The 24,000-nt window shown below is 41.3% G+C and overlaps 1 protein-coding gene across 10 annotated transcripts in view; it reads left to right on the plus strand.

Annotated features, from left to right (window-relative positions):
- The window catches only part of LOC311324654 (transducin-like enhancer protein 4), a gene marked incomplete at both ends in the record, with an annotated part of 135,118 nt that overhangs the window by 74,932 nt on the left and 36,186 nt on the right, over positions 1-24,000 (plus strand). For 7 of the 10 annotated variants that reach the window (XM_084457177.1, XM_084457179.1, XM_084457182.1 and 4 more), the window contains 3 exons: positions 14,092-14,211; positions 19,579-19,632; positions 19,798-19,950. In XM_084457177.1, coding sequence (XP_084313303.1) covers positions 14,092-14,211; positions 19,579-19,632; positions 19,798-19,950 — 327 coding nt within the window. The remainder of the gene's footprint in view (positions 1-14,091; positions 14,212-19,578; positions 19,633-19,797; positions 19,951-24,000) is intronic. The other 3 variants (XM_084457184.1, XM_084457186.1, XM_084457185.1) reach the window with 2 other exon arrangements.

Raw genomic sequence — 24,000 nt, forward strand, 5'->3', positions numbered from 1 at the left:
TGCTACATTTATCTTGCATACTAAACATCTTTTTGTGGTGTAGTATGTACTAAATAGCATTTAGTAGGCGAGTTGCAGTATGTACTATATAGTATGTAGTATGGACATTCGGACACGCCCCAAGCTCCTTGGTAAGGGCTGGGTAAGGGCGATCAACTTCCTTTGGCTGGATTGGCTATTTGGATCCTGACGTCACAGTCATACGACATCTATTTTTAAGTAACTAGTTAGTAGTTATTAGTTAAGACAATGCCCAAATTGCAGCTATTCGTGTACAGGGAGAAGAGTAGAGGGGAAAGAACACAGCCTTGGGGGGAGCCGATGCTGATGGACCTGGAGTCTGAGACGTGCTTGCCCAGCTTCACATGCTGCTTCCTGTCAGACAGGAAGTCTGTGATCCACCTGCAGGTAGAGTCCGGCACGTGCATCTAGGAGAGTCCGCCCTCCAGAGTGGGTGGGAGGATGGTGTTGAAAGCAGAGCTGAAGTCCACAAACAGGATCCTGGCGTAGGTGCCTGCGGACTCCAGGTGCTGGAGAATGAAATGGAGGGCCATGTTAACTGTGTCGTCCACTGACCTGTTGGCTCTGTAGGCGAACTGCAGAGGGTCCAGGAGAGCCTGTGATGGATCTGAGATGCCGCAGAACAAGGCGCTCAAAAACCTTCATTGCTACAGAGGACAGGGCGTCATTGAAACCAGTGATCCTGGCTTTCTTGGGGACGGGGATGATGGTGGAGGTCTTGAAGCAGGCTGGTACATGGCATGTCTCTAGTGAGGTGTTGAAGATGTCAGTGTACACTGGGGACATTACACTGGTGCATTACAGTGTGTAGTTATGTGGTGATCATTACAGCGTGTAGTTATGTGGTGATCATTACAGTGTGTAGTTTTGTGGTGAGCATTACAGTGTGTAGTTATGTGGTGATCATTACAGTGTGTAGTTTTGTGGTGATCATTACAGTGTGTAGTTTTGTGGTGATCATTACAGTGTGTTGTTTTGTGGTGATCATTACAGTATGTAGTTATGTGGTGATCATTACAGTGTGTAGTTATGTGGTGATCATTACAGTGTGTAGTTTTGTGGTGATCATTACAGTGTGTAGTTATGTTGTGATCATTACAGTGTGTAGTTATGTTGTGATCATTACAGTGTGTAGTTATGTGGTGATCATTACAGTATGTAGTTATGTGGTGATCATTACAGTGTGTAGTTATGTGGTGATCATTACAGCGTGTAGTTATGTGGTGATCATTACAGTGTGTAGTTATGTGGTGATCATTACAGTGTGTAGTTATGTGGTGATCATTACAGCGTGTAGTTATGTGGTGATCATTACAGTGTGTAGTTATGTGGTGATCATTACAGTGTGTAGTTATGTGGTGAGTGTTACAATTGCCTGGCTCAAGACAAGGTAGCAAAAAGGGAGACCGCACATGGAGAACAATAATAATATTTGATCAATAACAGAAATCTAAGCTAATAGTTATCATTATAAATGGCATCTGTCTATGTGCAGTGCAGTATGAACTGTGTAATGAGAATGCACAGAAAATAACAAAATAGCAAAGTAACAAAATGAGCTGCTGGAAGGCGAGGAAGAGAGCACTCAATGGCACCAGCCAGCTCTTATAGCTCCATGGAACCATCAGGAGAATTACCCACACCTGGTGGCTTACCTGGGAGAGAGAGAACCAGGCCAGGGCGGCCTGGCTTGTGCGTGGCTGGCTTGTTTCTGTTCAGGACTGGTAGGACAGAAGCTAGTCATGCCACTGAAATAGCTGTGAATTGAAATGACATTAAATAATGTCTGATAAATTAAGATAGGACTTGTCGCCTGAACACATCAGTTCCAATGCTTCTAATGCTAATCCAGCACAATAAGAGTGGGATAGCCAGTTAGCTCATGAGCTCACAACAACTAGCAGCAGCTTCCATAACATTATTGGTAGCGGTCAGTGGCTAAAGCAGTTACCCTGATGATAACATAAAGTCATCCCCACCGGGTCTTGAACCCCGGTCTCCCGGGTGGGAGTCCAATGCTCTGACCACTACTCTACTTGTGCAGTGGAGCTCGGCGGGTTGGTTTTGGTGTCCTTCTTCCAGTCCCTAGTGTGAGTTGGGGTTAGAATAAGGGTTGGGGTTGGGACAGGATCTGACTTATAAGGCAAGGGTTACAGGTTGGAGTGAAAGAATGAACATGAGGAGGTTTGGGGTATAGTCCCATAAAGTCATCCCCACCGGATCTTGAACCCCAGAGTGCAATGCTCTCACCACTACTCTACTTGTACAGTAGATTTTGGTGTCCTTCTTGATTTTGGTGTGCTGGGACTACTGCCTCTCAACAGAGAAATGCAGTCCAACATTGTCCGGAGTGACGGAGTAAGGAAGGGAGGGAGTGATAACCGGACAAACACTATACTAGGTGCGCTGGCTTACAGCCACAAGCAAAAACAGGGCCACACCGGCCAAAAAGGGGAACAGCGCCACACACAGGTCCACAATGGGAACATAACATGAGCATTACAGTATACTGTAGTTATGTGTTGAGCATTACAGTATAGTTAAGTGTTGAGCATTACAGTATAGTTAAGTGTTGATCATTACAGTATAGTTTAGTGTTGATCATTACAGTATAGTTAAGTGGTGAGTATTACAGTATGGAGTCTGTAATGGAGTATGGAGTGTGTCTATGCAACAATGCTCTACTAGCTAATGGAACCCACTCACAGTTAAACCATGTTCTTAAACAGAACATGATGCACACAAAAGACCAGCAATAAGACTATCAACATTATTTCAAGCATCTCAAAACTCAACAGAAGGAGATCACACACAACACAGTGGGAACCATACTTGCCAACCCTCCCGATTTTTGCGGGAGACTCCCGATGTTCAGTGCCCTCTCCCGGTTTTCTCCCGGAGTCATATTTCTCCCGCATTTCTCCTGATTTCTGACAATCAGATTTACTCACGAGTCACGACCTGTTTCATTCTAACATAACGCTCCAAATTTTACTGTTTCCACTCGGACTTCAATACAGCTACACCGTTGTTTGGTTTCCATGGTAGCTGTGTAGTTCGTGCGTGAGCTACAGGACTTTCTCCCTGAGGATCTAGCGTCTACCGTCTCTTGACTGACAGAAGAGACAATGAGCTCTTCAAAGAAATAAAAATACTCATGTAAATTGCAGCCTCAGTGGAAAGTAGAGTTTACATTTACAAGAATGGACAACTCTACTCTCTGCTCACTCCTTTCCTGTAAACTTAACTTCACAGGTCCAGCCCACACATATGCTCCATCAAGGATGGTGCCACAGGCAGCAAGGCATTGCACTTACAACTACAATAAGCATGTAGATGGCCACAGAGGGCAGAGGCATGTACCTAGACTCCATGGTGTAGCCGGGTAAAAAGTAAACTCTTATAACTCTTATTTGAAATGAATGTATATGATACTGATATACTAATATATATGATACTGATATGATCTGATACTGATATATTTGATACTGATACGACTAATATGATACTGATATAAACTAATTTATACAGATATTTCCCATTCAATTTCAGTTCAAACCCTCATGAAATAAAATTATTGAACAATATAAATCATGTTGCTGTGTGCTTTAAAAAAAAATTAAAAAAAATCAGAATTTGGTTTTGAAATGCTCCCTATTTCTGAGGTCTTAAGGTTGCCAAGTATGGTGGGAACACAACCAAGAAGAAATATATAGACAAACATAATTTTATATATATATGTATATATATATATATAGGAACATTGCCATTATCTCCTCTGTATAAATATATAAAGGAACATCACCTGTACCCCATCTGTATAAATATATACATCATAGTTTATATCCTGTATATAATTGTGTGTTTGCATCAAAGTTTTGTTGTTGTGTTTTTCTGTTGTTCTTTTTTGGTGCTATGGTATAAAATGTCACACACACACACACACACACACACACAATTTCATTCACATGTGTGTACACATTCACACGTATGTACACATACACACAATCAATAACCTTTATTTAAACTCGAAGGACACTGAGGTTGCCCTCATTTACAGTGACGACGAGTGAAAGAGATAAAATAGTACAAAAATAAAACATGAATAAAACAGAGGTAAGGCAATAATAACACTAAAAGCACAACATGAAAATAGAGTAAAATAAGTTAAAATAAATAAGAACAGAACAAGAAATACAGCTAAAAACAATTACAGTAAGATGTGCAAAATTCAGAAACCATAGTTCTAAAATGACCAAACGAAGGGAGGGTAGCCATTTTAAAAGTGCTTTGGAGGGCATTCCAGGAGTTTGGAGCACTGACAGTAAAAGCAGTCATTCCTAGGTTGGAACGAGCTCTGGGAACCTTGAGCAGGAGCACCTCACTGGAACGGGTTAGATAAGACCCAGAGTTCCAATCCAGCATAAAAGTAATATAAGGTGGTTGCTTACCAATAAGAGCTTTAAAAATAAATAAAAACCAATGTTTCTCACGTCTCATAGAAAGGGACGGCCAGCCAACCTTTTCATACAGGGAGCAATGATGCGTGTTATAGCTATCTCCTGTAATGAATCTAAGAGCTGAGTGGTAGACAGTGTCTAAAGATCTGAGAGTAGAAGCAGAGGCATGTCTATAGACTACATCACCATAGTCCAGGACAGATAAAAAGACTGCTTCGATAATCCTCTTTCTACAAAGCATTGGAAAGCTAGTTCTGTTCCTATGTAAGAAGCCAATTTTCTGCCGTAGTTTGGTCACAAGATTATCAATATGAAATTTGAATGTTAATTTATCATCGAGCCAAATGCCCAGATATTTATATTCTGAAACTCTCTCGATAAAGGATCCATTTGCAGCAGCACACACATACATCATTGACAGCTGCACCTTGAATTAGCTTTCTACAGTCCAATTAGGACATACACTTACTCATAGCTTTGCAATGCACATTTGCTTCCTTGTCTCTCTGCAGTTAAATTAATCTAGCTTGATGTTGAAAGACTCATTTACAGGCTAATTAAATTAATTGATGTCTGGAGCAAGAGAGACAGGAGACACGCACGCGAACACACACACACCTACACACACACATTTGCTCACCTACTCAGTCTCTCTAACTCTCCCTTTCTCTCTCTTTCTCTCTCACACACCACACACACAGCTTTCTAGTCATCAACACTTGCAGCACGCTAAAGGTCATTGAAAGGTCGTGGCGTGAGTTAGTGTAAAGGTCGAGCTAAAGGTCGCCTTCTTATTCCTGCGCTCTCACTGTCCGTCAGGTGGGGCGAGGAGGAATCACATCTCCAATCCCCCTCAAGTATTTGAGATCGTCATTGGTCTTGCGTCTGTGTTGTTTTACAATAAGCTACAGCAGGTGGGTGAATTTGCAATAAGTTTACTTTTGAAACCTAGATTTAAACCACAACGTGAGGGGCAGCACATAGCTCAGGAGGTAGAGCGGCAGGCCGGGCATCGCAAGGTCCCCGATTCGATCCCAGTTCCCCGAGTGTGCTGAAGTGTCTTTGAGCAAGACTCGGAACCCCAAAATCGCTCACATGCGGCACGGAAGAATAGTACCTACAGATGGGGGAACTTGGGAGTACCTTGGGGGAACCTTACCTGCAGGATCTCAACACACCGTCTGCGGCATTCCGCACCACCGCTCGCATGCCCATAGAGGAAGAAGTAATACTACTCATTGACCCATTGCTGTAGCCTCATCAGGCACATTAGATGAGCTTACCTTGTTCTCAAACTCATTGTTCCCCGTCTTGTTGTAATTTAATTATTACGAACACAGCCTATACTGTAACTGACGTCGGGTCTATATCTGTTAACTCATATGGAACAAGGTTTCGGGACAAGTAGAGGTTTAATACAGTAGGCTAGCTAGCTAGCTAGCTGAGTGTTCTCATATGGAACATGGCATCAGGACGAGTAAGCTAGCTAACGGATGTGTTCGAAATGGTTCACTCACTCCCTATTCCATATGTAGTGTTATTCGTATAGTGAACTACATAGGGAATGATTAAACAGTTTTTGGACATGGAACGTCATTGCGTCGGATATTCATGGACGCAAGCAAGCAGATGCGCCCAGTAAACAACCCGATCACTGATGGCAGCAGGTTGAAATATCAGGTAGTATTCAGGTTCCATGTTTAGTTGAATGATAAATCCCAAATAAATGGTTGAAATTCTAATGATGTGCAAAGGTGGTTTGGTCAACTTTAGTGCTGTATGCTAATAGCAAGCTATGAAGATGCACAATAAGACTGTGATAGCCGGTTAGCAGCTCACAACAGCAGCTTCCATAATATTAACGTGACTAAAAAGCAGTTAGCTAACGACACAACGATTATTCCTGTAGCTGATGCTGTTGGTTCAATTTCTGTTTCTCGGGCAGGAACAGAGACAAACTCAAACTCACATTAGCAGCAAAACAGCTACAGCAATTATCGTAACATAAGCTAACTGCTTAAGCCACTGAACTACCGTCTTCTTCACGTCTTCTCCTTCGGTAAAACATGACAGCGTTGCGGTATAGTGGAGTGCCGAAGTGGAAGCAGGAAGAGCAGGGTAGACATAGGTGTAATTGATTACATTAATTAATATTCCCTTCTATTTAGTTTGTCAAAGCCAACTCAAAAATGATCGTGCTTCAGGTATACATAATGGCTGCATTACAACCCATTGTGTTCCTGTGAAGGAACCAACGGTACGCATAGCCATTTAGTCAGGACCAACTTCAGTCGTCTGCATGTCGGACAGTACAGCAAGGCACGTGCCATGCTCTCTAAAGGCGTTCTGAAAAGTTGGCCTACCTCCTCAGGATGACCTACCCATTATATTGTGCTTAATTCATATAGTGCATCCTGTCAGGTAGAAAATGTCTATCAGAATACTGTGACACAATAAATAGAAGGGAATATTAATCAATGTAATCAATTACACCTGTTGCGCTGTCCGCTCTTGATTTAATCAGGTTAATCAGGGCCGTTCTGTTGCCTAGAAACCTTCCATCAGGGCATGCAAAAAATTCACCCGCTCCGCTGGATCTGGCATACCTGGGTCCACCAGACACCACTGTTTAATTCATTCTTTTAGATCCAGACCCCTAAACTTGGAAACAGGGACCTCATTTCAATGATGCAGAGCATATACAGTCATGAGAACCGTTTGCGCCGCATGTTGAGCGGAGAGCAGCAACGACAGCGGCGACACAGTTTTAGAGTTCCGTTCGGACCACTCCAGACCGCCTCCTTGTTCCGTGTAGCACAATAGCCGCCAGGAGGCGTCGTTGAGCAGCAAACTCAATTCCACTGGCAGTAACTGTGTGACTAGTTCACTGGTTGGCTATAATATTTGTATTATATTGTGTATATTGTACATCGTATTGTATATTGTGTAGCTGACATAGTCAATAAGCAAGACGAAGGCAACACATTATTGAAGCTGCTACTGGGACTTAGGAGATTTTGCCCCTCGACAAGAACCAGAGTTACTGTAGCAAAACACTTCCTCTTTTTTGCTATCACTTTTAAGGAAGCGTAGCAGAGATGGTTTGTAGACGCGATCGATTGAAATGTAGCTAAATGTATTGTACTGTAGTGTTAACCATAGGCCGAGTCAACTACATAGGCTATGCTTTAGGGAATGATTTAACAGTTTTCGGACACTGGAACGTCATTGCATCGGATATTCATGGACGCAAGCAGATGCGCCCAAAATCATGTAACAATCCGATCACTGATGGGAGCAGGTTGAAATATCAGGTAGTATTCAGGTTCCATGTTTAGTTGAATGATAAATCCCATATAAATGGTTGGAATTCTAATGATGTGCAAGTGTGGTTTTGTCAACCTTAGTGCTAGGACTAATGCTAGCAGGCTGTGAAGCTGCACAATAAGACCATCATAGCCAGTTAGCTCACGACAGCAGCTTCCATAAAATCTGTTTCTCGTGCAGGAACGGAGACGAACTCAAACTCGCAGCAAAGCAGATAGCAATTATCGTAATATTGTGTTTGGCTGAGATATGAATGGGACATCGGGAATCGGACGCAAAACTAGCAATAGCCAATCACCTACAGCTGTGTCAAACTCAGCTGCTTAAACAGGTGAAGCACATTAATTTACTTCGTGAAATTCTCTGATGACCCCGCCGTTTTAGGCTTAATAGTTTGGGATCAGGACACATCACTTTCCCGCTCCGAAAGCTTAGCTTCTGTTAAGATAGGATTTACAGCATTAACAATGGTTATGGTTAGCCATATAGCTTGTGACAGGCTGTTGACACATGCGACATCCCTGAACAGCCCAGAAATGACTTTGAAGGGCATTCCAAACGAGCGTTATTTGACACTCTACTATACCCTTAACAGTGCACACTATGAAGAGTAGACACTCCGTAGGGTGTAGGGCTTAGGGATGAGCCCTTCGGTTTGAAATACAGCCCAAATATAGACCCTTTTACCGTTGGTAAACAATTAAATGTGCGCCAACAAAAGAATGAACTATGGATGCGCAACACTTGTTGCCACCAGGTGCATTAATCAAATGCATCGATTCTATTGGCAGATGTCATTACAGTGATGCATGCGCAATTTCGGAACAGGATGATGACGTTGCACAGAAAAGGGTCTATAGACCCCGTCGAGCGGAAATAATCTCTCGTCAAAATGTGGTCTAATATCAGACAGCGCCCCTATCGAGTGGTAAGGTACTGGAAGACCTAATGCTAAAAATACCCTATTTTCATTGATTTACTACGGAGGCTGTAGTGCAGGGGTCTCAACCTCTTGGCTTGGGGCCACTGCTGGTATGGTCAACTCATAGGAGGGCCACTTCAATGTCAACTTCAAGTACTACTAATTATAGGAAGGTGCAATATTTCTGAAAATGTAATTTTTCATTTCCATAACTAGACTCACAAGTCAGTCTCTAAATGTTGCAAGACTATTCCATAACTAACATTTTCATCATACAAATTCAAACCGGTTTCTATACATTTTAATATATTTTAACAGTGAGTGCAAATCTTTTTTCCTTACTTTTATTTTATCTTGAATAGCCTACATTTGTACTTTATTCTGTTTTAGGTGCAAGATGCATCACTACTGTAAGCCTGCCCTGGACCTGTACTTGCATTTATTAAAGATCAAGTTTGTTTCCATTTCTTGCCAGACACTTGTCAAATGGTGTAATCAGTGGAAAATGGTGTAACCAGTGAAAAACATTGATTTTTGATCTTTATCATAAAAACAAGTATTTACTTTAAAAAGTATGTTTGAAAGTAGCTAGGTCAACTAGCTAGCTTTCATGGGTGTCCATGTAAATGCCTGACAAATTTGATTTTTAAGGTAAATGTCAAATGGTGTAACCAGGTACACCATGTGACTCAAATATGATTCCTATTATGTCTTTCTGTTTGATACTTTTTTAGGCAAGGACCAATATTTTATGATGCAGCACAAGGACAACTAGCCATCTTAAGAAGAAATGTTTAGTGTATTAGTCAGTTTTATTTATTTTCCAAGTATTCTTTCGAGAAAAGGGGAATTGTAATTTACATCATAGCCTACATGTTATTTGGCCAGACATTCTATGTTGTGTTGAAACTCAGAGATGGCCTGCCCAATAAGTCAGATACTTGTCTGCCATTTCTTCATTAAAACAATATAATAAATGTGGTAAATGTGGATAGTTACACCAATTGACACTGGGTTATGTCAAATGGTGTAACCAATGTTTGTTCATGAAAATATGAAATTATACAGGAATATTAATTGTATTCCTATTCCTATCCAAGCATTATATTCTACTGTAGTGTAACAACATGTTTTGAGCCTTTTTGACATACATTTCCATAGATTATAACAAAAACCAAGGTGTTTTAAGCATACCATATGACCCGCTCGATGTTTCAAAACTGGTGAAATATTACAATTTCAGATCACCCTGATCAAATCTATTCTTAGGTAACATGTTGCAATTGATTATTATTATGAGTACACCTACATACACTCTAGGTTGATAAAATATTGAATATTTACCACTTTTCTCTGGTTACACCACTTGACATTTTCAGGCGCATTTGGTCTTACTTTTTGAAAAAAAAAAGTGCAAATGTAATTTCAAATGACATAAAACCAAAATAAATACAAAATCCACATATTAACACACCTGATGCATGCTTTTAAAACAGTATTTTTTTTCTTTCACACTTTCTTTTTTTCATCTTTCCCACCCTTATTTGTCACTGACCCAATAACAAAGCATGCCTTAATTAAAATACATCACACTGTTGTAAATATGGGTCAATGGTCATTGAATATGGGTCTTTTATTTTATACATTTTTTTCTTCTTATAATTGCTCTTGAAACGGGCCCCCAGATGGTTAAGGCCGGCTCTGTCCAGGAGGTAGGAGTCAGGGGCACCGCCCTCGACTTCTTCTAGTCCTACCTCTCGGGAAGACAAGTATGTTTCTCTGGGCGGACTCACCTCCAGCGTCAGGAGTGTTACCTCTGGTGTTCCACAGGGGGCAGTCTTGGGGCCTCTGCTCTTCCTGGTTTACATGCTCCCCCTTGGAAAGATACTCAGAAGCCGTAACATCAACTTCCACTCCTATGCTGAGACACTCAAATCTACCTCCAAACCTCCCATGACAAACATCTGGCTATCACCCAGGCTACCAACTGTCTTGCTGACATCCACCATTGGATGAACGACAATTCTGTCCAACTCAATGGAAGCAAGACAGAAGCCATCCTGATCGGGACTCCCCATCAAACCAAACAGGCTGGCATCTCCCATATCACCATCAACGGTCACACCATCCCCTCTCCTCACTGGTTACCAGCCTGGGTGTCAAACTTGACCAAACGTTGTCATTTGACTCACATGTCAAAGCTTTCTGCCAGACGTCATTTTACCACCTGAGAAACATTTCAAAGTTAAGACCCATACTCTCCCTGCGTGATGCTGAAAAACTTGTCCATACTTTCGTCACCTCCCGTATTGACTATTGCAACTCCCTGCTTGCAGGACTCCCCACCAAAACCATCCAGCGATTGCAATATGTCCAAAACAGTGCTGCCCGGGTTCTCACCAAAACCCGAAAATCAGTACACATCACCCCCGTCCTTCCCATCAACCAACGCATCACCTTCAAGCTCCTCCTCCTGGTATTAAAAGCTATCAACCACACTGGTCCCACCTACCTCCAAGAACTCATTTCTCCCAAGCCCCCATCTAGGTCCCTCTGGTCAAGACAGCGAACTGAACATGCTAGCTGTCCCCTGCACCAAGCTGGCAACAATGGGTGACCGTGCCTTCTCCACCCTTGGGCCACGCCTGTGGAACCAGCTCCCAGGAAACATCCGGGCCTCAGAATCCATCACTGTATTTAAATCGTCTAAAAACGCACCTGTTACGTGCCGCCTTCTACTAGATTATTATTATTGCTATTATTATTATTATTGTTAGATTTATTTTATTTTCATATGTAATATTTGTCATTAATCCTAGTTTTATTTATGTTAAATTATTTTAGCCAGTTATTGTCCTTTATGGGTTTTTTTTTGGTTTTTTTTACTGCACTCTGTGAAGCACCTTGAGATTTGTCCTGCATTTTAAAGTGCTATATAAATAAAACAACCTGGTATCACCCGGCAGACGGCAGAATTCGACATTTGTCCATTGCCTCCAAATGTAATTTCTAGACGGCATCATACAACTCCAAACGTCATTTCTAGACGGCATCATACAAATGATGCAAATAACGTATATGTGTGGAGGCGCTCGGGCAACGAGCATTGAGCAATTCCCCTGCGTGCCCTTCTGTGCAGGGGTATTGCGATATGTGGAGTGCGCCCACTAAGCGCCGTCCGAGTAGCTCCACTCCTGGGTCCAGTTTCATACATTTGCCTGGACCCTGTGTCCACGTTAGAACACGAGCTATAAGAACAGTAGCTAATGCTAGCTAATAATAATGACAGTAAGAATGTGAGCTAGTTGGCTAGCTAGTAGTGTTGTTTGCTATTTGCTTGTAAAACATTGTTGTTGTTTGGTAGTTTCGCCAGCTAGTTTTGCACTCGGTGTTGTCTCACCAAAGTTGTTTGACCCACCCAACTTACCCTCATAAGCGCTCGCAAATTTATACCCCTCTTCCATCATGTGTTCTAATGTGAACAACCAACCACAAAACTCTGAGAACAACCAATCAAAAACTTAGGCCTATCCCACGTCGTCTGCCGATGTTTATAACTGTATGATGCCGTCTAGAAATGACGTTTGGAGGTGATGGACAAACGTCGAATTCTGATGTCTGCCGGGTGAGACCAGGCTGAAATAAAATTATTATAATATTATTATTATTATTATTATTATCTACAGTGACTGGTTTATCTGGTCACACTTTACAATAAGGGTCACAAAAAACATTAGTTAACTGTTAACTAATGCTTATTTAGGGTTAGGTTAGGTTACTAATGTTAATTAATACCTTAGTTAAGGTTAGGGTTAGGCGAGTTAACCTTAGATAACATAAATAACATTAGTACATGGTTAATAGAGACATTAGTTAACTGTTACTTAATGCTTAATAATGCATTAACTAATGCTTATTACTGTACCCTTATTGTAAAGTGTATCCGTTTATCTAGCTAGCTAACCTAGCTGGTGGTGGTAGTAACCTAGCTCAAAGATGCATAGCCTGAATAAACTCATGTCCAAGGAATTTTTCCTCTCCACCATAGTAGAGGGGAGAACGTGAGGCAGGCAGAACGTGAGGCAGGCAATCTCTTCTAGTACAAGACTGTCAAACCTGCCGCTCTGCAAGCTCTATATGCACAAGATAGTTAATGTCCAGATATAATTGGCAATAATGAGTGATCGTTACTCATGGCGACTGTCAATTTTGTATGGATCCACACTGCCGATCAAACTTATTTTTTCTTCGTATCGTGATGAAGCCATACTGCGCTCAGCTACACTAGCTGGTGCCCCGTCTTCAAATTTACTTCTGGGGTCACATCCCAGTTGAATGCATTCCAGAAACAAAATGCCATTGTGAGCACTACGGTTATTTTATGCATTTGACTTAACAGACACCACGTCTTGACCCGACATCAGTTACTGAGATAGATACTGATATATGTTAGTAATAATTAAATTACATCCAGATTGAGAAAAATGTGTTTGAGAACAAGGTAATAATAACAATAATCTCCCAGTTCACTTTATTGAAAAAATGCAACGTTTCGACCCTTAGGTCTTCATCAGGCAACTTCAAAGCTTTAAATGACGGGTAGCAGGTAGGCTATATATAGGCTGAGAGCATGTGACATCACATTTGACATAATCTGCCAGTCAGTTAGGCTAAAAGGTGCAGTTAGAGGCTGCAAATATATAAATACATCACAATGACATATGAATAGCCTATATACATCAGATACAAAAAAAACACACAAAAAACATACAAAAAAAGAGAGACTATAGATGATATTATAAAAAGGACTTATCAACGTGCAATAAATGGGCCTACATCAATGTAGGCTACACTGTTTGGAGAATGAATGCACCAAACACCAGTTTCCTGGGGATGTTCCAACATGACTGCGCACCAGTGCACAAAGCAAGGTCCATAAAGACATGGATGAGCTAGTTTGGTGTGGAAGAACTTGACTGGCCTGCACTGTTGAGTCCTGACCTCAACCCGATAGAACACCTTTGGGATGAATTAGGGCGGAGACTGCGAGCCAGGCCTTCTCCTCCAACATCAGTGTCTGACCTCACAAATGCGCTTCTGGAAGAATGGTCAAAAATTCACATAAACACACTCCAAAACCTTGTGGAAAGATTTCCCAGAAGAGTTGAAGCTGTTATAGCTGCAAAGGGTGGGCTGACGTCATATTAAACCCTATGGATTAAGAAAAGAATCGGATGTTACTTAAGTTCATATGCGTGTAAAAGCAGATGAGTGAATACTTTTGGCAATATAGTATATATATATATATATACACACACACACACACACTGTGTGGAGTAATTCTCTCTCTCTCTCTGTCAGAGCTCCTCCCTGTCTCCGTCGGCCAGCCTCCGGTCTGGAGAGAAGCACAGGAGCTCTGCTGACGTCTCAGACAGCAAGAAGCAGAAGACAGATGACAAGGAGACAGCCTCCACACACTACGTAAGACCTTGCTGCTATATCAGTTCAAATATGCTGCATTTTCAGCTGTAGGTTTATTTGATGTTCATATCGTTTCAGATGTAAGTTGGTTATGTTCATATCGGTTTATGTATTAGGGGTTTTGGTTGCTTTCCATGTTGAGGTTAGTTTTGAGATGGGTCCTGGTCAAGTGTGACCAACTGATCACCAGTGTTGGGAGCTACTTACAAAGTAAAGTGTTACTGTAACTCCATTACTTTTGGTGGTGACTAGTAATGTAACTAATTACTTTTCAAATTTAAATAATGCAGTTACAGTTACTGAAATGTAAATGGATTCGTTACTTTTGCGCAATGGACAAACAGCCTACATTTCCTGTTTATGATCTAACGTCAACGTCACCTGTGCGCATGCATCAACAATCCCTAGCATAAATGGATGACAGTTCTGGCTATGGTTCTGACAACGTGAGCTATTTTTCCCTCCTCGAGATCAAGGACAAAATATGCAGGTAAGGTGTAATCTATATGTAGAGAGCTCTCATCTTCTAGGCATATACATCAAAATTAAGCTTAAAACCTGTACTTTTTAGCTGTATGTGTTCATTTCCCCCATTTAAAAATCCCAGTCAAAATATTGAAAACAAAATGTTTGTTAACATGCTGTATACTGTAGGCTATCAGATCAAAGTTTGAGAAGCTTGTGCTCTTGAGATAGGCCTACTACATTGGTTTGAAGAATGTTGTAAGTCACTGGCCAGAGAAGAGGTAGCATAGGAGTTATTGTTAACTCATTGACAGTTGGGTAAGGCAAGGCAAGGCAAGTTTATTTGTATAGGACATTTCAGCAACAAGGCAATTCAAAGTGCTTTACATGAGACATTAAAAGCATCAAGACAAAGTGCAAGGAACACATAAAAGGTCATATAAAACGAAATGTAAAAAGGGACATTAAAAACAAAATGCAGAAAAAATAACATACAGGAATAAAAGTTACAGTGCAGTGTATGAATGAATAATTATTTGATTTAATAAAAAGCAGAGGCAAAAAGAAAAGTCTTCAGTCTCGATTTAAAAACAGAGTTGCAACAGACCTGCAGTTTTCTGGAAGTTTGTTCCAGATATGTGGTGCATAAAAACTGAACGCTGCTTCTCCATGTCTTGTTTTAACTCTGGGGACAGAATGCAGGCCTCTGCCAGAGAGATCTGGGCCTAGTTTCCCAGTTACGATATACCTTGGCGATCTACAACGCTTCTTAAGGTATACCTTGGCGAAGGGACAGTTTTTCCTACGAATATTTCCCAGAATATCCCTTAGTGGGCGTCTTAAGATACATCGTAAGGTACATCATCGTTAGTGGAGATGTCCCTTGTTCATGACGTTTTCAAGCGTTCTCATAATCATTGTTAGGGTTGACGATGGGACACAACAGAAAAACACGAGCGATCAGTAACACCTAGGTTAGCGGGAGAAGTCTCAAAGACACCGTAGCTACTAGGGAGCCGGCAGGTGCGTTGCTGCAGCTCCCTCCGGGCGCGTGCCGTTGTGCCCGGCTGTGACGCGCTCTGCCTGCGGGGACACACCCCGTGGCCGGGACACTACAATCATTTAGATTTAAGCCAAATCTAATATTAACAAAAAGAAAGCTACTAAAGCGCATCTGCTAATCTATTTAAGAGTCAAGGCGAGACCTTGTGATAGTTCCAATTCATACACTATAGTCTACGAAATATAATATAAAGAGCATTTATTGGGACATATAAGCCTAGTCTGGGACTTATTGAAAGCCCAGAAAAAAAATGATAATGATGATAGCTAAATGGGTGACTGATTTTGTTCAGTTGGTGTTCTGAAAAGTTGGCATACAGTATATAGCCTACCTCAGGATGACCTACCACCCATTATGTTATGTTCAATTCATGGGTAGCGCGTCCTGTCAGATATAGGAAATGTTGATGGGCATTTCCTACATGACAGGATACGCTACCCATAAATTTAACACAATATTGTTTTAATGTAGCCATGATACATGAAGCACGAGTCGGCTGTGAGACACTAACTAGAAGGAGACCTTAATTAATGACCTGTGTCTACCCTACTATGGGTCTAGAAGGCCTCATTGGATTAATCAATTCCCCAGGATATCTGTCGGTATCCTACAGTAGCTACATACAGACAGCCAGAAAAGCCATGTCATCAAATTTCCCCTTTACATAAGAAAATATTGTTGTTGTTCACAGATTTTATTATATTACGCTATGGATAGTCCCTATATTTTATTTTGCTCAATACAATTTTAAAACACAACATTCCCGTGATGTATTATATAGAATACAAAAACATTGTTTTCATCATTAATTTTCATAAAGTTTATTTTACACTAATGATGTAATTTGCGCAATTTGCAACTCTCCTTTTTAAAAGTATATATTCCCTATATAGTGCGTCCGCCATTTTTTTGTAGTGTTCGAACAGTTAATTTCATTCACTATATAGTCCCCTACAAAATACCTTCAATTCACGTTGATTTCTAGTGAACATACGATGTACCCTACAGGTTAACAATTCCTGCATTCAACATCTTATCTCTCTCACCCAAAGCAGGACATCACAGAATAAATGTCTAATTAATATCTCATTAAATATCCTACTTTAAGCATTAACTACTCAAACAGTTGATACATGGATACATTCTCCAATCATTACATTGTCATTACTGTCTCACACGTATACATGATTACATAATTGATCTTGACTAAGAACAGATACATGATTTATAAATGTCTACTTCTACTTTAAGTGATTACATGTCCAACAAATGATATTCACTCTAAACAGTGTTACTTGCTTGATTACACCTTTTCCTTTTAACATCTATTATTCGCAATCTCATACAGGAAAGTTCAGGCAGTTATCCAACACTATCCCTTTGTTCCTTCTGATAAGCGCCAGACCCTGGCTAGAGAGGGGGTGGTTTCCCTATCACCAGAGCTAGCTGGGCCCTTGTCAGTTCAATGTGTGTGTGGACCATTCATTATTCATCCATCCATCCGTTTTTTAGAGGGATCCACTTATAATATTTATTACTACCTTTCCGGCCTGTCCCAGGTGCTTGGGCCGGATCTGCCCCCGTAGGCCTCTCGTCTCTCATGTCTGACTCTTGGGCCTAATGTTCCAGCCCTTTGTGCACATGACAGTCCACCTCGTTCCTGACTGGTGGTCGGGATACTACAACTTCTTCTATTGAAATGAATAACTGAAAACCCCTCCCCTTTTATTTGAATTGAACTTATCTTCAGAGTAATAGTCACAGTTCATATTATTGTTCTGGTAAAAGTGGATCTCTGGATCAATGTCATTTTCTAACTCATGACGTTTGTGGTCTTGAAAATCAAAGGACTTAAGGAGTAGTAAAGGGAAAATGCATGTTTAGCCCTGTTTTAAGGTTACTTATGATCATATACAATGGTTCAGATCAAAAAGTCTGATAATTGCTCTACCACCATTTAGGTCATACAATGGATGTGGGTGGGCACCTTGAAAAATCATTCAAAAACATGTTAAACTCTCGATTTCAAAGACAAGAAGCTCACCGAGGGGTAATTGGTCCGTTGGTGTTCTGACATCAAATTCGCAGCAAAGTATGAATCCTGTAGGGTTTTATTCATCATTTTATGAAATCCATTGACTTGTATTGAAGCGACCGTTGTAGATGTGTAGATCAATCCGCAGAGGGGATTCAGGAAGCGGAACTACTTACGGTAGCTATTGTTATTGTTTATGTTGCTAGGCTACCTAGTTTGCGGAAGTTTACACACGTATGTGCTGCGACTAAATAGTTCTATGCTAAATATTTAAAAAAGCCTTTCCAGATGAACTAGAATCTTACTTTATGGCGAATTATATGTCAGAACGCCAATTAACACCTCGGTGAGTTTCTTGTCTTTGAAATTGAGTTTAACATGTTTGAATGATTTTTCACGGTGCCCATCCACATCCATTGTAAGACCAAAACGGTGGTAGAGCAATTATCAGACTCTCAAAAGTGCTAGTTTTGTCAACGTTTTGATCTGAACCATTGTATATGATCATAAGTAACCTTAAAACAGGGCTAAACATGCATTTTCCCTTTACTACTCCTTTAAAGTCTGTATGCTCATACAATATCTTACACCAAATTTGTCACTCCCAAACATTTCACCACAACTAAAATAAAGGTATTTCCTAGTACCATTTGACCTTTTCATTTATATTGATCAAGTTCTGTAACATCTCTGACAGTTATTACTCTGGCCTGTTCAGGTGTACCGTTCAAGCGTATCATCACTCTACAGTTTCTTGTCCAGGTGTCCTGAATTTGACCCCCCTTTCGCAGTATTCTGGCTTGTCTTGCAATCTCAGTATTTCTCTTTGTGAGATGCTCATTAACATATACCCCTGTACCCTTCAGTTTTCTTGCCTGCTTTAATACCTCAACTTTATGTTTTCTACTTACAAATTGGATGATGATATTTTGCCTGTTATTTTGTCTTTTGGGTAAGGTGTGACAAGCAGCTATATTTCTACTGTCCATTTGGATGTCTTTCTTTTGAAGAATTCAATGACTTGCTGTTCCAGTGAATGCAGTTCATCAAGGTCATCAATCCTGGAGTACAGTTCAAAATCGTCAACTCTTCTTTCAAGCTCTTCCATCCTTTTATCCTTTTGTTGGATCACCAGCTTGAGTTGTTTCACTTCTTCCATTAGTTTCAGTAGGTCTGTCTGTTTTTTAGCCATCTCTTTTACTTCCTCTGTCATGAAGTTCAGCGATTTTTTCACCTCTTCCATGTCTTCTGCAAGTTTCTTGGCCATTTTCTTTGATAAGTTATAAGGTAGTTGAAAAACAAAGAGCAGAGACTTTCTTGCAGAGATTCCAGGTGATCTAGTATGGCTGATACATATATCATCAGCAAATAAATGGCTCAAAACTTAAAAAATAACGGAAAATAATCGCAGCAGTTGAATATCAATGTCCTTGTAAAGTCATATACTTCACTTAACTACATGGATGTCAAGTTATTTACATGATCTTTGATCACAAACATGGATCATGACAAGCGACAGAAACAGCACAAACAAAACTGACAGTGACAGACGGCACGCCACACACTGGCGCCATCATGCTCAGTCATATGATATTATGCTGCAGTATGCAAAATTGTGTAATATTATAATACTGAATAATAATCAGCTCTAATGATTCTGTACCTTTTTCTTCTTTTACGCAAAGAAGACTTTTGCGTATTCTTGTCAAGTATTACACTGTCTAAAACTGTCCCGTATTGGTATTATACTGATGCCAGTGAAGTGCTTATTAAATCATGACCGAGTGTCTTGCGTCTATCTCAGGACAGCGATGGTGAGAAGACTGATGACAACCTGGTGGTGGACGTGTCCAATGAGGTGAGAGAACATGAGCAGGAACAAAACTTTTTCCTGACTAAATTCTTGACTATGTATGTGGCTGCCTACCTTGTCTGTCTGTTAAACGCCAAGTTGTTTCATTTAACATCCCGCCGCTGACTGCTCTCTCTCTCTCTCTCTCATCACTTCCCTTTCCCCCCATAGGATCCCGTCTCTCCAAGAGCCAGTCCAGCCCCCTCTCCTCGGGAGAACGGATTGGACAAGAACCGTCTGCTGAAGAAAGATGCAGCCCTGAGTCCGGCATCCATAGCCTCTTCCAGTAGCACGCCCTCTTCTAAGTCCAAAGAGCTCCACATGGTGAGACCTGCCCCCCGCCATGCAGACCAATAGAGCTGCTCTGTCCAGTAGTTTTTGTTAACATTGGGCCTCATTCACCAACGAAGTACAGAAGTTCTTAAGAAGCATTTCTTCTTAAACTGTACTTACGGCGTTGCTAAGAAAATCCTGGCATTCACCAATGGTTTCTCATCTGGGATTTGTTCTCAGCTAAGAACAGAATATACAAACACTGAATAGCAGTCGCAAGTAGGCCATTTGAGTGCGGAAATGTACTGTAGACTATGAAACATTGGTGATTGCGGTCACCTCAAACTCCGACAACGGTGGGCATGCCGGTCCCCCTCCAGTGGCCTGCATATCTCTCCTCAAGATTAAACATTCACGATTCCTTTATTTATCACATGCAGCCTAATGTCCAGTCACAGTGAAATGTTGCTGCCGCAATGTTATGGTCATTACAGATAAACTCCAATACTCAATTTACAAATGACACAATAAGGACCATTTATATACACTATGTAGATAAGATCAGATAAGTAGGGTACCTATGTTTCGCAATGCGTTTTTTGCTGTCCGATTTCACATCATCCAATTTCTTTTTTATTTCAGCAATTGTGCGCCCTTCTCCTGATACTATATTAACTGCACGGGTGATCGCGTCCCATGCTTCATTCTTTTGTGTTGTTTTATAGCCACTGCTGACACTACTGAATATGACCACCCGTCTATTGTTGACCTCCTCCAGCAGTACCTCCACTTCAGCACTGCTGAAGTTTTTTCTTCTTTTGGCCGGCGCCCTATCATATATGGATTTACACTTTGACATCATCACTAGCTTATCCTTCAAATCTTTCTCACTCGTTTCAGAGCGTGTGTGCACACGGGCCAGCGGTGGCATGTCCTTATATGGAGCTGCCGGGGAGGTTACCTATGCTAATTCGGGTGCGCGTTCAGGCATTTTCAATTTGAGAAACCACCACTAAGAGAAGGCAGGTGCGAACTCATCAAGCGGTTTACGAACACGTCATGAATCAGACGGGAGCTTTCCTTAGAAACGTTCTTAGGAGGATATTTAAGAACAGAACAGGTGAATGAGGCCCATTGCTTGTACTTCTTCCAACTGACCGGTGGAATAGAAATAATAATTGACATTCAATCTTTACAAAATGAATTTGACTTTTTTCAGTTAGATACAAAAATATTGTATTGCACATTGAATGTGTTGTTTTATATGCGTCACATGAGAAGGCGCATTGCTAGTCATAGCCAGCTGCAGCAGCTCGTTTTTCATAGTTAATGTGTTTTTGTGACTTTTTAATTTTTATTTTTGTGCAACATTGGTGACTTATTCCCTATGTACTTTGGACAGGAAGATTATTGTTCACAGGAAGCTGACAGCTAATTTCACTAGGAAAGTTGTGTTCCGCAGAGAGAGACTGCACATCCCGAAGGAGCTACGGACACAGAGTCCCGGATGTCAAGTGGTGAAACTATGAACAAAGACAAGGAGATAGTAACCATCATTATGGGCAACGTGAGATCCCTGGCAAATAAGACAGATGGAAGAGCTGATGGCACTAACGAGGAGTCAGACAGAGTACCGGAGTAACGTGGAGTATTATGTGCTTCACAGAGACACGACAGTATCCCTGAGTGAAACGCTACCATCAGGGGCTTTCTCTCTGCGTGGGCAGATAGAAACAGACTAGCGGTGAGCAGAAGGGAGGGGGGCCATGCCTGTGAACAATGAGTGTTGCAATCCTGGACTAAAGGAATCAATCTGTCTGGCCCTGATGGCCATTAGCCTGTACCCTTACTGTCGCCGCAGTCCTCTCACGCCATTGTTGTTGTTGTTAACATCTCCCCCGTTGCCAACGCAGGGTCAGCATTTGACATCTGACATTTGACATGGGGCGGCTGTGGCTCAGTGGTAGAGCCGGTCGTCCAATGATTGTAGGATCGGCGGTTCGAATCCCGCCTCCTCCTGTCCACATGTCGAAGTGTCCTTGGGCAAGACACTGAACCCCAAATTGCTCCCAATGAGCAGGTTAGCACCTTGCACGGCAGCTGCCGTGAATATATGGGTGAATGAGAGGCCATTGTAAAGCGTTTTGGATAAAAGCGCTATATAAGTGCAATCCATTTACCATTTACCATTACCATCATCCACACAGTGGCCTCCATCATTCTTAAATAGATGTTTGGAACCACCAAGACTCTTCCTAGAGCTGGCTGCCCGGCCAAACGCGCAATCGGGAGAATTGGGAAGGTGACCAAGAACCTGATGGTCACTCTTAGCACTTTCTCACCACTAAATCTGTTAGAAAAAATATTTTTTCCCATTGACAGAAATCCAAGAATGAGTTATTTTCTCTCTCTCGCAACTGCCTTGATATAGCAACTGTAAAGCAGAGGAGTCCCTTGTCTCCTCTGTGAGCAGGAGAGCTTCTACCCCGCTGTCTGAACACCATCTACATGGGTTCCAAGGGGGAAAATACAGATGGCTTTCTGGGTCTGAAAGCACCTTCCAGAAGAACAACCATCTCTGCAACACTCCGCCAATCAGCCTTTATGGTAGAGTGGCCAGACGGAAGCCTATTCTCAGTAAAAGGCACATGGCAGCCTGTTTGGAGTTTACCAAAAGGCAACTGAAGGATTCTTAGACCATGAGAAACAAGAAAGAAACTGAACTCTTTGATCTGAATGCCAAGCATCATGTCTGGAGGGAACCAGGCACCAATCATCACCTGGCCAATACCATCCCTACAGTGAAGCATGGTGGTGGCAGCATCATGCCGTGAAGATGTTTTTCAGCGACATGAACTAGTCAGGGTCCTCTGTTCAACCACCCTCTGGAACCCCGACCCACACTCCCACTCAACCACTGCTGCGACCTGTGATCGTAAAATAACTGATCTGGTCAAAAGGATTTACCAAGATTCGCTCAAAAGGTTAAGTCTGGTTTATTGTGAAAAACATACGAGCGCAAGGACTTCCTGAACAACGAGTGGTTTATTCAGCAAAGTGAAGCCTTCAGCCTCTTGGGCTCACTTTTATTCAAGCAAAACACAGGTATGGTGCTTCCAGGATGTGATTGGCTAATCTATTGTACGTCATATGAAATGGCAGGCGTGGCCAAGAGTACAGACATGTGACATGAGAAAAAGGGCGGCAATTGGGGACAAAGGATGACAAAGGATGGTTATTCTGTTGTAGACAGATGGCCTTCTGGAAGCCATTTTGTATGTTAGCACAGCTATGTGAATATTTGGGGGAGGTGATGTATTACAAAAGGAGTGAGAGGACAAAGGTTTAAGGTGTTTGGATGTAAATTCCTCAACAATCCCCCATTTGTGCCTGAACAGGTACACAAAAATAAAATATAAAATCCAAACACAAAGTGTAAACATTCAGCTATGCTATACATGTGGAAAGGAAATAATCTCTCCACTAGGTGGAGCAAAAAAAAAAAAAAAATTCTTTTTAATTTTATTGTGAAATATTTAACAAAAAAATAGATTATTTTCTTTCCACGTGCAAAATCACGCACCAAAACCCCTTGTTTCAGAAATATGACAGGAAACAAGGTAAAAAAGATGACATGATTATATACTATTTATAGTCTAAAAGTTGACAACCATTCACCAAAAAACCTTGATTTTAAAGTTTGAACAAGGCAAAAAGATGAAATGGTTACCAGTGTAAGAAGGGCAAAAAACCTCTTGGTCAATTTAGAGGAAAAACCCAAACTTATTTATCAACTCATGTTTCAACCATTGTAACTCTTGTAAACAAATATTATATTTTTTCAAGATAATTTCAAAGTTCATTCACTCTTGTTGTGAATAATCGCATGTAATTTCCTCTGGATCATAGCTTCAATGTTTGCGTCTCTGAATGTTTAATGTAGGTTCCAGTGTGTGCGGTTAGAGGTGCAGTCATTGCTGTTGAGATTGTCCACGTTGTCATACCACAACCACGAGAAGGAGGTGACCGGCAAGGTCAGTCTCCGATTTCTCATCAGAGGAGAGGAGAGTGTGGCGGTGACCGTCAAGGTCACTCTCCGAT

The sequence above is a fragment of the Borostomias antarcticus genome (genome assembly GCF_949987555.1).
Source record: "Borostomias antarcticus genome assembly, chromosome: 23".
NCBI lineage: Eukaryota > Metazoa > Chordata > Actinopteri > Stomiiformes > Stomiidae > Borostomias > Borostomias antarcticus.